This window comes from Notolepis coatsorum (assembly GCF_963971535.1).
Source record: "Notolepis coatsorum genome assembly, chromosome: 1".
Lineage (NCBI taxonomy): Eukaryota > Metazoa > Chordata > Actinopteri > Aulopiformes > Paralepididae > Notolepis > Notolepis coatsorum.
In genome coordinates, this window is record NC_140165.1 from 280,484,753 (window position 1) to 280,500,692 (window position 15,940).

General features: G+C 41.7%; 1 protein-coding gene across 2 annotated transcripts in view; it reads left to right on the top strand.

Annotated features, from left to right (window-relative positions):
- Positions 1-2,290: 2,290 nt before the first annotated feature.
- pxylp1 (2-phosphoxylose phosphatase 1) overlaps positions 2,291-15,940 on the top strand; it is a gene marked incomplete at its 5' end in the record, with an annotated part of 95,696 nt that continues 82,046 nt past the window's right edge. Inside the window, 2 exons of one of the 2 annotated variants that reach the window (XM_084321853.1) lie at positions 2,291-2,396; positions 5,861-6,007. In XM_084321853.1, the coding sequence (XP_084177979.1) occupies positions 5,926-6,007 (82 nt within the window). Of the gene's footprint in view, positions 2,397-2,423; positions 2,580-5,860; positions 6,008-15,940 lie in introns of those variants that run through there. The other variant, XM_084321854.1, reaches the window with a different exon arrangement.

Sequence of the window (15,940 nt, forward strand, 5' to 3'; positions counted from 1 at the left end):
ACGTTGTGACAATATGCACGCGTGCCGTAGACCCGAAGCAGAAAGGAACATAATCCTGTTTTTGTCATCTGAAACGGCTATCGACAGGCAACAAATAGGGCTTTAATTATATATATATATATTGTATATTAAAACATATGCACACCCTAGCCACTAGAGGTCGCCAAACTACCGGTGGGCAAATCGCCACATGTGGGCTGTTGTATGCTAAGAGGTTTGATTCGAAATAAAATAGAGATATTGCCAGTAATTTGCAATGCCGTAAACACACTAGCCTTTATCAACTCCATGAAGATCGAGACAATGTTCATGAGGTCTGGACGACTTAATTTAGTTATTTCACACAAGAACCGAGACATTTACAAATTGACTTATTTGTTACACCCACGTGCGTTGCAAAGGGCGGGCATATTGCTATCGCTCCTGTCCATGTGTAGCTCTGTGCCTGTCCAGCCATAGCTCCAACAGTTATGATCCAATCTGGATAAAACTTGATACATAGGTTGATAGGCCATTCGAATGCATGTGGGTGGTAGTGGTACTACACAGGTTCACTGCTCTGACACTGGTAATCAGCTCTCTGACACCAGTTTATAACATGGAAATTCCAGAGTGAACCTGGTGTTGTAGTTAATATACCTATCTGTTGGAGATGAAAAGATCATCTCTTAGTTACATCAATTGTGCTGTCGACCAGTTTTATGTTTGCAGGTTAAGTATTTCATGTTTACTTTTGCCCATTACCATTAGGCCAATGGCATCTTGTTATAATTGATACATCTAGTGATCTATGCATGGAAATTATTATTCTGGTTAGCTAAGCAGTGTTGTGTTCATAGGTTAAGTATATTTAGCAAATAGGAAAGCAAATATGATTTGAGAGATGTTTGTAAGTTTACTGTACAAAAAGCTGAGAAAGGGATTCAAATGAAATGTGTTTCTATTGTTGGGGTTAAGTTATGGAACAATGCTGATTGAACAATGAGTAATTCAAATGAGAATTATTTATTTTAGTTTTGGAGACTTCATTTGATAATAATATAGGACAAGCATATAAGCATTATGCTTCAGCCTGTACCTTTTCAGTCACTCACTGCCAAAATCAAAGACTGTTGACAGTTACAATGTTTACTATTTGGTGAAACAAGGTGGCTGGTCTGGCCATGGCACTACATAAAGGAGGTCCAGTCAGCTCTCAGCGGCAGTCTGGTCGTAGTAGGCCTGCAAGGCCAGCTCAATGTAGCCAGACCTCTGGGACTCCTTCTGGGCATATATCTGGAAGGACAAAAGGTCAGGGGTCAGGACAGAGGGGAAAGGGGAAAGAAGAGTTGTCTGGAGAATATCAGGAGGAGGAGTTTCAATGTGTCCCTTATAAATCCATCCTGGAATTAATTAAATTATATTTGTGTTTATAAACACCTTTTTAATATTTGAACAGTTTTTGTCACCCTTCTGCCCATTGGCAGCAAAACAAACTTCATTATTTGCCTAATCGTTTTCACTTGGATTTGTAAGCAGCCTTCAATATCAGAATGAGAACGATATAGTTTAGTTTTTTCTGTTCTGTCCTCGTCATATTTTGTGCTGCCTGGCAAAATATTGGCAAAATAATTGTAAATATTTCTCTTAGAAATGCTGCCTGGAATGAATGGATAATAACATACATTTGTTTATAAATTTACAAGTAGGGCTACAGTTTTCATAAGCTGCTGCTTTTCATCTGGAAAATGGTGCCTATACTGTTAAAAAGGTTGCCAACCCCTGCTCCAAGTAAACAAACCAACAACATGAGAGTAATATGACTAGTCAGTAATGTATTATTATTAATAATAATAGTAGTAGTAATAAAAAAAGGATAATAATAGTTTGTGTTGTTATTTGTCATGTATAACATGAATGCATTGCTGTGGCTTGTCCAGGAGATGGCGCAGCAAGACAGTGTGTCAGCAAGTTGTGTGTGTGTGCGCGTGAGAGAGAGAGAGAGAGAGAGAGAGAGAGCATGTTCTATTTTATGATGATAATTTTTGTATGTACTATGACATTAATGTGTTTTGTAATCCATGCTTATGTTATTAATCATTTGCTTTGGCAACATGTACAAGTTGCATCATGCCATGAGAGAGAGAGAGAGAGAGAGAGAGAGAGAGAGAGAGAGAGAGAGAGAAAGAGAGAGAGAAAGAGAGAAAGAGAGAAAGAGAGAGAGAGAAAGAGAGAGAGAGAAAGAGAGAGAGAGAAAGAGAGAGAGAAAACGCTGTCCACACAGCAGCCAGACTGACTCTGACACTCGGCAGCTGAGATCCTCTAACTGAGTCTAACAGCAGTGGAGCTGGAGCAGCAGGCGGTGGATTCAAGTGTCCGGCGCGGCTCCGTGACACCAGGACTCGAACTTCCAGCCGGTAAAAGAGGCGGCGAATTAGATTATTTTCTCAAGCAGTTGCCGTAGAATTCGCGAGGCTATTGTTTCGTTGTGTTTGTCCTCACATTAGGTAGATAAGGTTATGCCTTTTTAGTACCAAGGAGGCTAACAACACGGCTAGCCAGCTAACAACAATCTCCACCTACAGACAGAAAGCGTCAAAGTAAGTTCGCTTGAGTCGAGACGTCCAGGTAGCAACGAGAAGATAATGCCTAGTGATGGAAGCTAACTTAATAACGACAACATTTACCAACAAAGTTAGTTAGGTGTCGCTAAGTTTCAACGACATCATGTCTGACTCTGACATACCTGCCTGCATTTATTTTGTGTTTTCTTTTAGCTATTGTTAAAGGGAGCTAGGTTCGGTCAAGCTAACTGACTTGCTAACAAGATTAGCAAACTAGCTAACGTTAATAATACTGCCTATTGTTTCGTGGTTGGTTGGTTAACTTACCGTTCGTTGGCTTTCTGGGAGGGAGAGGGGGGAGAGTTTGATTGATTGAAAAGTTTATTAACAGATTGCAGAATGGGTACAGTACAGCTCAATACATACAATTGTTAAGGGGATGCAGACCAGAGAAAGACTTTCGTCTTGTTTACATCAGGGTCCCCCATTTTTAATTCATCATAACATATATGACATACATGACATACAGATAGACAGTACTGCTACATCTATACATTTATGACATATCAGATTTGCAAATACAGTACTGTTTGTGATACAAAAGTGTCCAGAAAAGGAGTGTATATACATTTGGCGTAGAAACTGTACATTGGAGGAGGTTGGATGGGTGGGTTGGGTGAGGGCTGTACATTGGAGGTGGGGGGGGGGGGGGGGGGGGCGGGGGGGTTGGGTAGGGGACACACACACATTTTACACTGTACATTGGAATACTGACAAAGCCTTACTTGGTCATTTACTGTACAACTAGGTTAGGACATTTGTAGGGGCCAGTTTCGAATTGCAGTCTCACGTAGGTGTTTTTTGAGAGTGTTTTTGAAAGTGGGTAGTGATTCACATTCCTTTACAGCTTTAGGTAGGGCGTTCCACATTGATGTGGCATAATTGCGAAACGTGTTTAGTCCCTTGTTTGAGCCGAATCTGGGTTTTACATGATTTGTGGAGCTCCCTCTGGTGTTGTGATCGTGGTATTCACTGACCTTTGGGAAGTATTTTGACATGTACATGGGTACCTTGGTCGCGTAGTGTATCTTGTAGACCAGGCCCATTGCAAGTTGCTGTACTCTGTCGTCTACTCTAAGCCATCCTAGGTTGTCAAAGTGGGCAGGGGTGAGGTGGGTTCTAGGAGTCGGGTCAAGTAGTAGTCTGACTAGCTTGTTTTGAGATGTTTGTAATTTGTTTTTTAGTGCCTTTGAGGTGCTTTGGTACCATGAGGTGCAAGCATAGTCGTAGTACCCTTGAATGAGTGCTCCTGCTAGAGTCTTCAGGGTATTCTTGTTTACCAGAGAGGAGATCCGGTACAAGAATCGCGTTCGTTGGTTGACTTTTTTTTATTACATTGGATGCCATTTTGTCACAGGAAAGATTAGCCTCTAGGATGGAACCCAGGTAGGTAATTTCATCTTTTCTTGTGATAATATTGTCACCCACTGTAACCGAGAAGCCGTCGGCCTTGCTGAGTTTGTTATTTGAACCGAAGAGAATGGACTCTGTTTTGCCCATGTGTAATGATAGTTTGTTGTCGGCGAGCCATATGCAGATTTTGCCTAGTTCCGAGCTGAGGGCTTTTTCAACCTGTAACTTGTTCTTGTCAGAGACCAGCAGGGCTGAGTCGTCCGCAAACAGGAACAAGTTGCAGTCACAAGCTGACGACATGTCATTTGCATAAATTAGGAATAGTAGCGGTCCTAGTATGCTTCCTTGTGGAACTGAGGGGGGGGGGGATAGGGTACCGTTTACTTCCACCATCTGTTCCCTCCCCTCCAGGTAGGATTGTATCCAGCTCACTGATAAACTATCAAAACCAATTGCTTTTAGCTTGTCAATCAGAATGGTGTGATTGACAGTGTCGAAGGCCTTTTGTAGGTCCAGCATGACCATGCCGCAGTATTTGCCCGCGTCCACCTCTTGTTTGATGTGGTCGTTCAAGTAGAGAACTTGAAGGCATGTGTCAGTGGAGTGGGATGTTTGATTGATTGATTGAAAAGTTTATTAACAGATTGCAGAATGGGTACAGTACAGTACAGCTCAATACATACAATTGTTAAGGGGATGCAGACCAGAGAAATACTTTCGTCTTGTTTACATCAGGGTCCCCCATTTTCAATTCATCATAACATATACGACACACACGACATACAGATAGACAGTACTACTGCTACATCTATACATTTATGACATACCAGATTTGCAAATACAGTACTGTTTGTGATACAAAAAGTGTCCAGAAAAAGAGTGTATATACATTTGACGTAGAAACTGTACATTGGAGGTGGGGGGTGGGGGACACTGTACATTGGAATACTGACAAAGCCATACTTGGTAATTTACTGTACAACTGGGTTAGGACATTGTAGGGGCCAGTTTCGAATTGCAGTCTCCCGTAGGTGTTCTTTGAGGGTGCTTTTGAAAGTGGGTAGTGATTCACATTCCTTTACAGCAGGGAGAGGGAGAGAGAGAGAGGGAGGGAGAGAGAGGGAGGGAGAGAGAGAGAACTAGAGGTGCACAGATGCCAGCATTGGTAAAATAATCTACTCTGTATCGATTAATGTCACAGATACCATGGGTTATCCGTCAGTTGAATTAGACAATACAACGGGAGGTTGGGATTTGGTTAAACTTCTGCAGAATAGAGCGAGAGAGAGAGAGAGGCAGACAGCCATACAGACGGACAGACTTGCCCAGTTCACTCCTCAAGCTCAAGGCATCCCTTTACCTTAGTAAGTATTTATACGTAGGCTACTCTTAGTGGAGATTATTTTTAGCCTTCCTAATGTCAGGGTTTACTGTGTTGGACTACAATTACTGCAGAATGTTGAGTCTCTGCATTCTCCTCCTCCGTGCCTTTTGCTGAGTTTCCACCCCTGTACTTCGCTCAGAGTCTCTGGGTGTGTGTGTGCGTGCACACTCTCTTTTTAGTCTAGTGTTAGGCTTATCTGAGCTCCATAATTAGGCTCCATATCGTGGCTCGGTTACCGGTACACAGGCTAAGTGTGTGCATCTGTTTTGCATGAAGCTGCCGATCAGTCGACTGTTGTGTATTGTAGGTTATGATTGTCTTGGGGTACTTTGATTAGCCTCCAGCCTATGTGTGATTGTTTTGTGTTTGTAGTGGTGGACCACAGCTCATCTGTGGCTACAACTCCCCCCCCCCCCCCCCCCCAGTTTTATTCCATTTTAGTTTGTTCTGTTTTGTGCAGCCCGTACTGCTCTGTACAGTTTAAAAAGTTAATACACGCATCTCATTTTTGTTTTTCCAGGCTGCAGGGATGGGGCATAGAGTGGGTGGCTGACTGACAGGGACGTGGACCAATCACATGACAGGATGCTGGCTCGGAACCGCTTCATCCTTCTGGTGGTGGTGGGAGGGGCGGTGCTAGCCATCGTCAGCCTTAGCCTCCAATTCTGTAAGTTAAGATTGTGTGTGAGAGTGAGTAGTGTGTGTATTTGGGACACATTTATTTCACAAATATAAAAACTACTAGGTTACATTATCTTCCTGGGGACCTGGCTCAATACCCACGCCGGGGGGGGGGGGGGGGGTGACCAGGGGTGCAGTGGTCATGCCACGTGGTACCACGCTGTCCCAGCACTTTTCTGAGCAGAAGTACGCGCACGGATGTGCACGCGCGTGCACCAGGGTTTCCGTTAGAAAAAATTGTTGCCGGTCTATCTACCGGACAAATGGGATCAATTCCGGTCAGAGTTTATTGAGCTTAAAAACAATTGATAGGCAGGCTATATAAAGAATGACATCCTCAAGGCATTTATAATATTTTAACTTAAAACTAGGCTACTTTTGCGTATATACAGTCATTAATATATTCCAAATAAAATAAGTCCCTCGAGACTTCGTGCTGCTGCCGACTTGAGGTGTCGGTGGGCAGTCTTGATTGATTGATTGATTGAAAACTTTATTAACAGATTGCAGAATGGGTACAATACAGTACAGCTCAATACACACAATTGTTAAGGGGATGCAGACCAGTGCATCTGCCCGACATTAATAAACAGCAGTCTGTTATAATCACATTTTTATGAGCTAACGAATTCCGTTATATTGGACATTTGTATTAATTATATCAAAGAAGAACTGAGAAATTTGGCAGAGAGAGACGGCAACATTATCGTGGGTTTGCGTGATGACTATCTCCACCTCCCAACGACTTCAGTGCTGGATTTGCGAGAGCATGCAGCTGCAGAGCCGCAGAGCCAGCTGTGTTTTCAGGTCCGGTCTGGGGACCGCTCAGCAGCGCCCCCCACCCAACAGCTGAATTGCCAATGGCTGAATTGGAGTACTGCACTGTGCGGGCACAGCTCTGTGGGTTCTGCGGCTCTGCAGCTGCATGCTCTCGCAAATCCAGCACCAAGCTCCCGCTGACAACATCGTTGTCATTATTAGACCTGCTTGGTGAAGCATCAATGGAACAAATGTAATGATTGTTTCGTTCATCGCATAGGCTATTTAATTTTAGCCTATTTTAATACAATTCAAATAATCAAATTGTGCTTAGAGGGAATTATTTTCACCGGACATTATGACCGGAGAGATTAAATATGTCGGACTTCAACAGATTTTGCCGGTCAAAAACCGGTAATTACCGGACAATGGAAACCCTGGCGTGCACACAAAAATGCGCTCACAACTTTCACTCGACTCGGCCGTGCGCGGCGCGCAAAGTACCGGTACTCGCCTATCACCTATAGTATTTGCATAACAATAGCATAGCAATAGCATAACAAAGAACGAGAAGTGCAAAACCAAAATACAAGCCCTGTACCAATTGGTGGGGGGTTGCTTGAGCTGTGGAACCTGCCACTACAAATGGTCCCGAATGGAAGGATGAGACATTTCTTAAATTGTGCTTCAGAAGGAAACTGTCCTTCTCTAAACTGTAAGTTACATTGTTAATTTAGTTTGTATGCAGATGCAGCAGACACAGTGGCCTGTTTCAAAAGATTATTAGAGTTGACTGATTTTCACCTTTTACTACCAACGCATTCCAATAGGATGTTGTCACAGTGATTTAAACGTGAAGAAGGCTGTTTAGAATCTTTCTCTTCATCTCCTATAACTGGATTGTGTATCTTTAAGCCCAAAGCAGACTGAAGGGGAGCACCATTGTGATGCGATCAGCTGTTGCTCAACAACAATCGCTTAGCACTCCAGCACACACGCGACCAAATTATATATATATATATATATATATTAGGGCTGTACCGAATGTCATTTTTTAACAATCGAAGCTTCGATTGAAGTATTCGAACGAAGCTTCGAATGTATATAATTTTTTTTTTAAAGTATCCTCAATTTGAATAGTGATTAATCTGATTAAATTAGTCTTTTTCTTTTATTAAATCAACTTTCTTTAATGAATATAACTCATCAGTTTCGTCAACATAAATAATCCAATAAGGGCACGGTTGGTATGAAAGTGATGGTGGAGTCTTATAGTATAATATTAGTGTAGCCTAATCTTTAACTGCAACTGTGAAAAACCCCCATTGGTTTAAACAGATTGAATAGACCAAAAAAAATATATATATAAATTTTTTAAACATTTATGCACTGTGTGTTGTTGTAGCCACCGGGTAAAGCGCAATTTTTTTATTTGTTTGTCATGACAAACCAATTACATAATCCAACATATGTGTAAAGGCACAACATATTCCAGTTAACGGTATATTTTTTTAATGATTCGTTACGGCGTAGTCAATACTTCCATTCGTATAAATTGAGGAAGGCGAGATCAACACACAGGGACCTCTGCCGCTCTGCCGCGCGCTACAGAGCGGCAGGCGTGGATAAGGGGGCGTGCTAGCGCGCGGTCACGTGGGCGTCGTGGCCAATCAGAGAAACGCTGAACGCAAGTTAGTTACCTTAAGTGTTCACGCGAGCTGGATATGTGGCAAAAAAAAGAAAAGTCACTCGCCACATAAAAAAAATCAAAAGCATGTATTTAACAAATTCAAACATTTTCTAAACACGCTTTTTTATTAACTTAATAAATAAACAAAAACGAAAAATCTACTTATGTCGACAAACATTTCCAATAGGCCTAACTAAATAATAGATTATGCGCGTAAAAAGCTGAAAACAACCAACTGTTAACGAAGCAACGATAGTATTTTTAATGAGGTTATTATTATTATTATTATTATTATTATTATTATTATTATTATTATTATTATTATTATTATTATTATTATTATTATTATTATTATTATTATTATTATTATTATTATTTTGCAACAAGATAGCCTACACATAGAACATCACATATAAATGAATAACTAACTTAGTTAATTAATAACTAACATAAATAGCATGGTAATAATATGTAGGTTATTGATCAATGAATGTATTGATACATTTATTTATATTACAAATTATACACCAGTAGAAGTCATGTTTTTTCCTCATTGTTGTGACCTTGCTGTGTCGCCTGTCTGCCAAAAAAATAGGATTGAAGCGATATTTAGCCAGGCGACAGAACTTGCTGCGCGATTGTCGCTAGAAAATCTCCTAGTGTGTGGGTTCTCTCATTCATAACAATGGAAGTGATAACATTCTATCGGCAGTGGTGCAGTGCTCATCGGACGCGGTAGCACGCCGTTCCACCTCATTTCTGAGCAAAACATACACATGCACAGATGTGCACACGCACACAATAATGCGTTCAACTCGACCCGTGCGCTAGGTACCCACCTGGCTACTTTGCATAACAATAACACTGAAGTGTCTCTCGCTGTGTGCTGCCTTGTTCCTCTTTATCTGTGGTCTTTCTATTTAAATGTATTTATATATTGAGGGATGCCCCGATCGATCGGCCAGCGATTGGTATCGGCCGATATTCAGTATAAATATGAGATCGGTGAATTCCGATAATGCTTTATTTTCGCCGATTGTGAAAACCAATGATCCAATTCTTAGCGGAGATCTCACTCGCTCTCAGACACACAGAGCTCCAAACTGCCGCTCCTCCTCCTCCTCCTCCTCCTCCTCCTCCCGCACCCGTGTAAACACAGAGGAGGGTCCTCTGCTCTAGTCTATAGTGCATGGGACCGTGAGCTAACGTTAGCTACCTAGCTATCGTTACTGTTTAAACAGAATGACCCAGTCAACTATTCACTTTTAGTACATGAGGCATTGTCTAACGCAGCGGTTCCCAAACTTTTTTGGCCGTGCACCCCCTGTCACCTCCCGACCTAGCTGACGCACCCCCCAATGGGTTTCTGTTAGAAAAAAATTGTTGCTGGTCTCCGTGCACAGATTTTATTTTTTATTGTATCTCTTCCCACGGTGACTATGGATAGGGAATTTCTTTATTTAAATAAAATGTTCACGACAACATGGATGCATGTACTCGGCCAGCATGTTTATTTAATATCCATAATACTAAAGATTTTTATGAAATGTTATTGTTAAAAAAAAAAGACAAAAAAAACATTTTTTTACCACCATTAGCCTTTTCATGTCACGCACCACCTAGAGGGCGCTCGCGCACCACAAGGGGTGCGAGCACCACAGTTTGCGAACCACTGGTCTAACGGTATCTAGCCGGCTAGCTACTGATAGCTCCTGATATCAACAAATGCTCCAGCAATAGTCTAGTAGTGCATGTTGATACCTCCGTTAGCTCACGTTAGCTCACGTTAGCTCACTGTTCAAAACGAAATATCCCATTAAACTAAATAGTTCACTGAGGCGTTGTCGTAACGTTATCTAGCCGGCTAGCAGTAGCTACAGATAGCTCCTGATATCAATGTCTTATAACATTGATTCGATGCGTATTCGAGTCCCTGGCTTCCATCGCATGAGGGCAGAGTATAGGGTCCAGCTGCAGCGCCGGATAATCCTTGCTGGAGCTGGAGGCTATTTGAGTATACACAAAGCAGAGTGTACACACAGACAGTGGAGATAGCGAGCATTTTGACTTGTTGCGTGGTGGCGATGTCTCACAGATAATACAACTACAAGTATAATTATATAATATATATATTTTATAATTTTTTATTTAATTTTTTTTAAATATATATAATCTTTTTTCTTTTTTATATAAAACCAAAAACGATCGGTATCGGCCGATATGGCTCAAGACGATCGGTGATCGGTGGCAAAAAACGTGATCGGGGCATCCCTAATATTGAAGGCTACATCCTGTGCGCACGTGAGGGAACATTTATGCACATGCATAAAACACAGTGCAACCCCTTATGAAATCACCACTGCACCACTGTATCGGTCGCCTGGTTTAAAAAATCGGTCTCCTGGCAAAAATCGCCTGCCGTGTGCATTGGACTTTATGCCGAAATATTTCTTCTTGCAACCAGTGGCAAAATGATACAAACACTGTCTGACTATAGTGAGATTCAAATGGAGTGGTTTGCACTACACTGTAAAACTGGGAATGGGGTTAATTCATATTTATTAAATAATTATTAGTAACCTATACATAATAAAAAAGACTGCAGTTTGAAATCGAATTGAGCTGAATTCAATGAATTTGAACCATTTATGAATAGCATTTTACATAGCATTTTAATAAAATTAGCTGATAGTTTAAAAGTGACCAGATGACGACACTCAGTTTTTACAGTGTACATTGAACAGTATTGTTTCACATGGTGTCGTATTTCACTGAGACAGGGCTGAATCCAATCATATTGATCTGTTGGCTGCTCGAAAACATATCTAGATGCATTACATCGTTGATGAACGCGTATCGAGATGTGTATTGAATGGGTCTCGGAGGGTGAGATGCATACCACTCAGTATATGTGCACTGCAGGGTCAGCCATACAGCCCCCTGGACAGGGCTCCAGACTAACTTTTTTCACCACCGTCCCAGAACCGTCCCGAAATACAATTTTAACCGTCCCAAAGTGAATGTAACCGTCCCAAAAATCAAATGTCGTTTCTTTACTTTGGTTTTGTTGTCTATAGTTGTTATTGCCATAAGAAACACCTTTCAGAGAAGGGGAGAATAAATTGATTTAGTCAAAAGGCTCCCATGGTGGAAAGATTTCACAAGAATAATTATGATTAAAAATAAATATAAAAAAAAAGTGTTTAACAAGATGCTAGTATAGGGATATTTGGTCACGGTGCTGTTATAGTCAACCAATTGGAGCCATGTTGATTATTCCTTCCATAGGAAAATATATTTAAATGTATTTTATTTCGTTTTATTTTTTTTTGTTATTACAAATGTGTGTTTATGGTTGAAAATGTTAGAGATAAATAAAGATCAAACCAAGTTTAGCTTTAAACTACATAATGTCATTGCATTGATACTAATACAAATCTATACACTGAGTATGAGGCTGCAGCACTGCAGATATACCCTACTCCAACAATCCACACGGACATTACACGGTGTTGCACTCGTTACCAAGTGGCTCTGCAGATATACCCACCCTACTCGGCTACAAGGCTCCGTTGGAGAGGATCTGTTGTGATTTTTGCACAATAAATATTCAACATTCTCTTTTGAGACTCCGCCTCAGACTCTTATCATTTGGCACTAAAAGCTAAACATTGTCACCGATATGGCTGTCCGCAACATGTCATTAATTGTGTACGCGAGGTGGTTCAGTGACGACGCTAACATGAGCTAGGTTAGCTAGCATGTAGCTGCAGATGGAAAGACTAACTTTACTGGTGAAAATGTGATTTACGTTGGAATACTCCTTCGCCAACTTGCTGTACTTTGCTTCCAGGTCTGCAGCCATTATTGCTGGATTATGATTAGTCCCAACTTTAGCCAAGGTAACGTTAAGCTAAAACTAGCTCTTCAGCTAATGCTAACACCAGCAATCGAACCCATCAGAGCTCCCCGTCACACTGCTCTGTCGGGAGGATGGCATTTAAGAAAGTATCTGCTGTTAAAATGACAAACAGCATTGACACTTTAATTCACGGTCGGTTAAACACACGTTTGTTTTATAATGCTCACAGCAGACCGCAGTGTTGTTGATAAATTACGTGGGGATTTAAGTTCCGCAAAAAAAGGTTCCGCACCGTTGCAATCGTACGGTGCACAGCGCATACTGTACCGGAGGAGAGGTGGGTAGGAACTTGATGCTGGATGAGCGTATTGCTGCGTTGGGAGGCGGAGATAGTCATTGGATTTGGCAAATCACGCTACGTTTAGACTTCATTTGACAGCAATATATGCGCGCACTGACAGTCGGCCAATTGACATTTTCTGTGAAAAAAAAATCCTCTCCGTCCCGGATGCGTCCCAGCAAAGATTTCTGTTCGTCCCAAATCAATATTTGATCGTCCCCGGGACGACGGGACATCGTTAGTCTCGAGCCCTGCCCCTAGAGCAGGTAGATGTTCTGCGTCTTGGAAAAGCACACTTACATGGATGTAGGGCTGGGCGATATGACGATATTATATAAATATCGGGTACAGTTCATTAACGATACACTTTTTTAACGTATCGTGGATATCGTGATGTTTTGCCCAAGAGGATTGTGTCGCGTCAAACTGGTCCACGCGTTCAAACAACGCCGCCCCCACACACACACTACTGCATCAAAGTTACTACCACCTGAGACAGTTAAGGAAGTTAAGAGTATCTGGGAAGATACTCCAGTCCTTCTACTCCGGAGCTGTAGAGAGCATCTTGACTGGAAACATCACTGCCTGGTATGGAAACAGCACGGCACAGGACAAGAAGGCCCTACAGAGAGTGGTGCGCTCAGCCGAGCGTACCACGGGTATTGCACTACCTCCCCTGCAGGTTCTATACAACAAGAGGTGCAAATCCAGAGGCTGTAGAATAATGAAAGACCCTCACCACCCCAATAACAGCCTGTTCCATCTGCTGAGGTCAGGCAGACGCCTGCAAACCCCAGCTACTAGGACAGAGAGGCTTCGGCTCAGCTTCTTCCCCCAGGCCATCAGAGCCTTGAACACTGAGTGCCACAGAACACTGAACTCTTCACACACAAGCACACATGAGCACACACACGACACGCACACTGTACAGGCTCACACACTAGCAGCCACTTTAACATGAGCAGGCACACACTCATGCTGCACACGCCCACACTTATGGCCACAAAGGAAAGGTCACCTTAAAAATAGTATAGCAACAGTAACAGTGTATTGCACTACCAAAGGACCTAGCATGTCCTCCATGCTCTGTAAATAACTATGTACAGATACCGAGATGCCCCACTATGTTACCTGTTTATTGCACAATGTTGTTTTATTGGATTATATTATATGTTGTACTACTGTATTGCACATCGTTGTGGGCAAGACCACCCGCATTTCATTGTATACTTGTATGCCGTGACAAATAAAACTCTTGACTTGACTTGACTACTTATGATTAACAAAGGCATTCGTTTTGTGGCATTAACGTTATATAGTTACACGTTCAATAACATCAGCGTATTTACCCGAACATAGCAACGTCCGAGGACAACCTAGATAGATAGCAATCATTACTCGTTCATATCTCAGCCCGTGCTGAGTTGTGCCCATTCTGCGGTCAGTTAATAAAGTTTTCAATCAGACAGATGTATGGAAAGGCTTTTATTATAACATTCGTTGCAGTAAGGGCGGCTAGGTGGTGTAGTGGGCAAGGCACTCGCCACCAGTGTGGAGACGCTAGGATTCGCGTGTTCGAATCCAGCTCTCCACATTGTTTTCAGTTTAGCTGGTCGTCCGCAGTAATACACATTGGCCGTATTACGGGGAGGGAAAACTGAAGGGTGGGGATCGAACGTTGTGAACAAGCGACTCCTACAAGTCGGTTGGTGCGCCTGCGCAGTAGAATCAGGAAGTGTCGGGGGCAGCGTGAGCCTCCCACGCGTTACTCCTCGACACTGAGAGATCGAGCTGCGCAGGTGAAAAGATGCGACTGCTGTTACCTCAAGTACCGGAGGGGACTTGTGCTATGTATGACTTAGTCCACATTGCAGCCGTCTTGTGGGAGGCAAGAAACAGCGTTCGTGACAGGGGAGGGTTGAATTGGATGATACGAAATTGGGATGGGAGAAAATATAGAAAAATGGGAGAAAGTGGATAAAAAAAAAAAAACATTTGTTGCAGTAAAATCATTATGCCTCGTTTAGTCATCTGCGGAGCGCTGGTAATCTACTCGTCGGCCGCGGGGAGCTAACGTTGTTGTTGTTGTTGAGCTCTCGTCAAAATCAATGGAGGACATTCTGGAAGTAAAAAACGAATACACGCTTGCCGATTGGTGCTAAGAACAGCAGGGCGGGTGCAAGCGGTGTGACGTAATTGGCAGACTCGACTGTCAATCAAAATGATTCTGTTGCCGGCTGAATGATTGAATGACTGATAACTTTATTAACAGATTGCAGAATGGGTACAATACAGTACAGCTCAATACAACAACGGTGGACTGGAGGATGAAGACCAGAAAAAGACTTTCGGCTTTTTTACATAAGGGTCCTCCATTTTCAATTAATCAAAACATTTAGAGACATACAAATATACAGTAGTTTCATAAAAATGCTATTTATTGATTGATTGATTGATTTAAAACTTTATTAACCTATTGCAGAATGGGTACAGTACAGCTCAATACATACAATTGTTAAGGGGATGCAGACCAGAGAAAGACTTTTGTCTTGTTTACATCAGGGTCCCCCATTTTCAATTCATCATATTTCATATCTAAATCATATAATATCTCATTGCTAAATATATGCAATATATAATCTAATAATCCAATAATCTAAATCTAATATATAATATAAAAATGCTAAATGCATGGGTATTTTATTTTGTCTTTAATGTTAGTTTGCAAACTCAAATACTGTCTTGGTAAGCCTCATAATGAATTGTTTGGGGAAAAAAAGAAAAACATCATGATGTGTATCGTGTATCGCAGAAAGGTCCGAAAATATTGTGATATCATATTTAGGCCATATCGCCCAGCCCTACATGGATGGACACATTGCCCTGGGGATTTCATCTATTCCAGTGATGGGGACAATCTCTCTGTAAATTGGGCTCAATCACTATATATACAGTATATATATATATATAATTATTTCGAATCCTATTTTCTCTAGCAGTGCTGGAATTGCTGTTGGTGTGGTGGCCCTCCACTTCTGGCTGTCTGAAATCAATACAGCATACTATCTCAATATGGAAAATTATTGGAGTGAGGGGAACAGTCTGAAAACCTTATTTTATTCTATAAAATTGTTTTGTATATATATTATTTATATTTATATTGTTGACGTTGACAAGGTTTTCCGTTGGGGACATAATTTGCTGTTGAAAAAAGGTAATATATTGTGATATTATCGTATGGTCTAGCACAGGGGTGGGCAACTTTGTA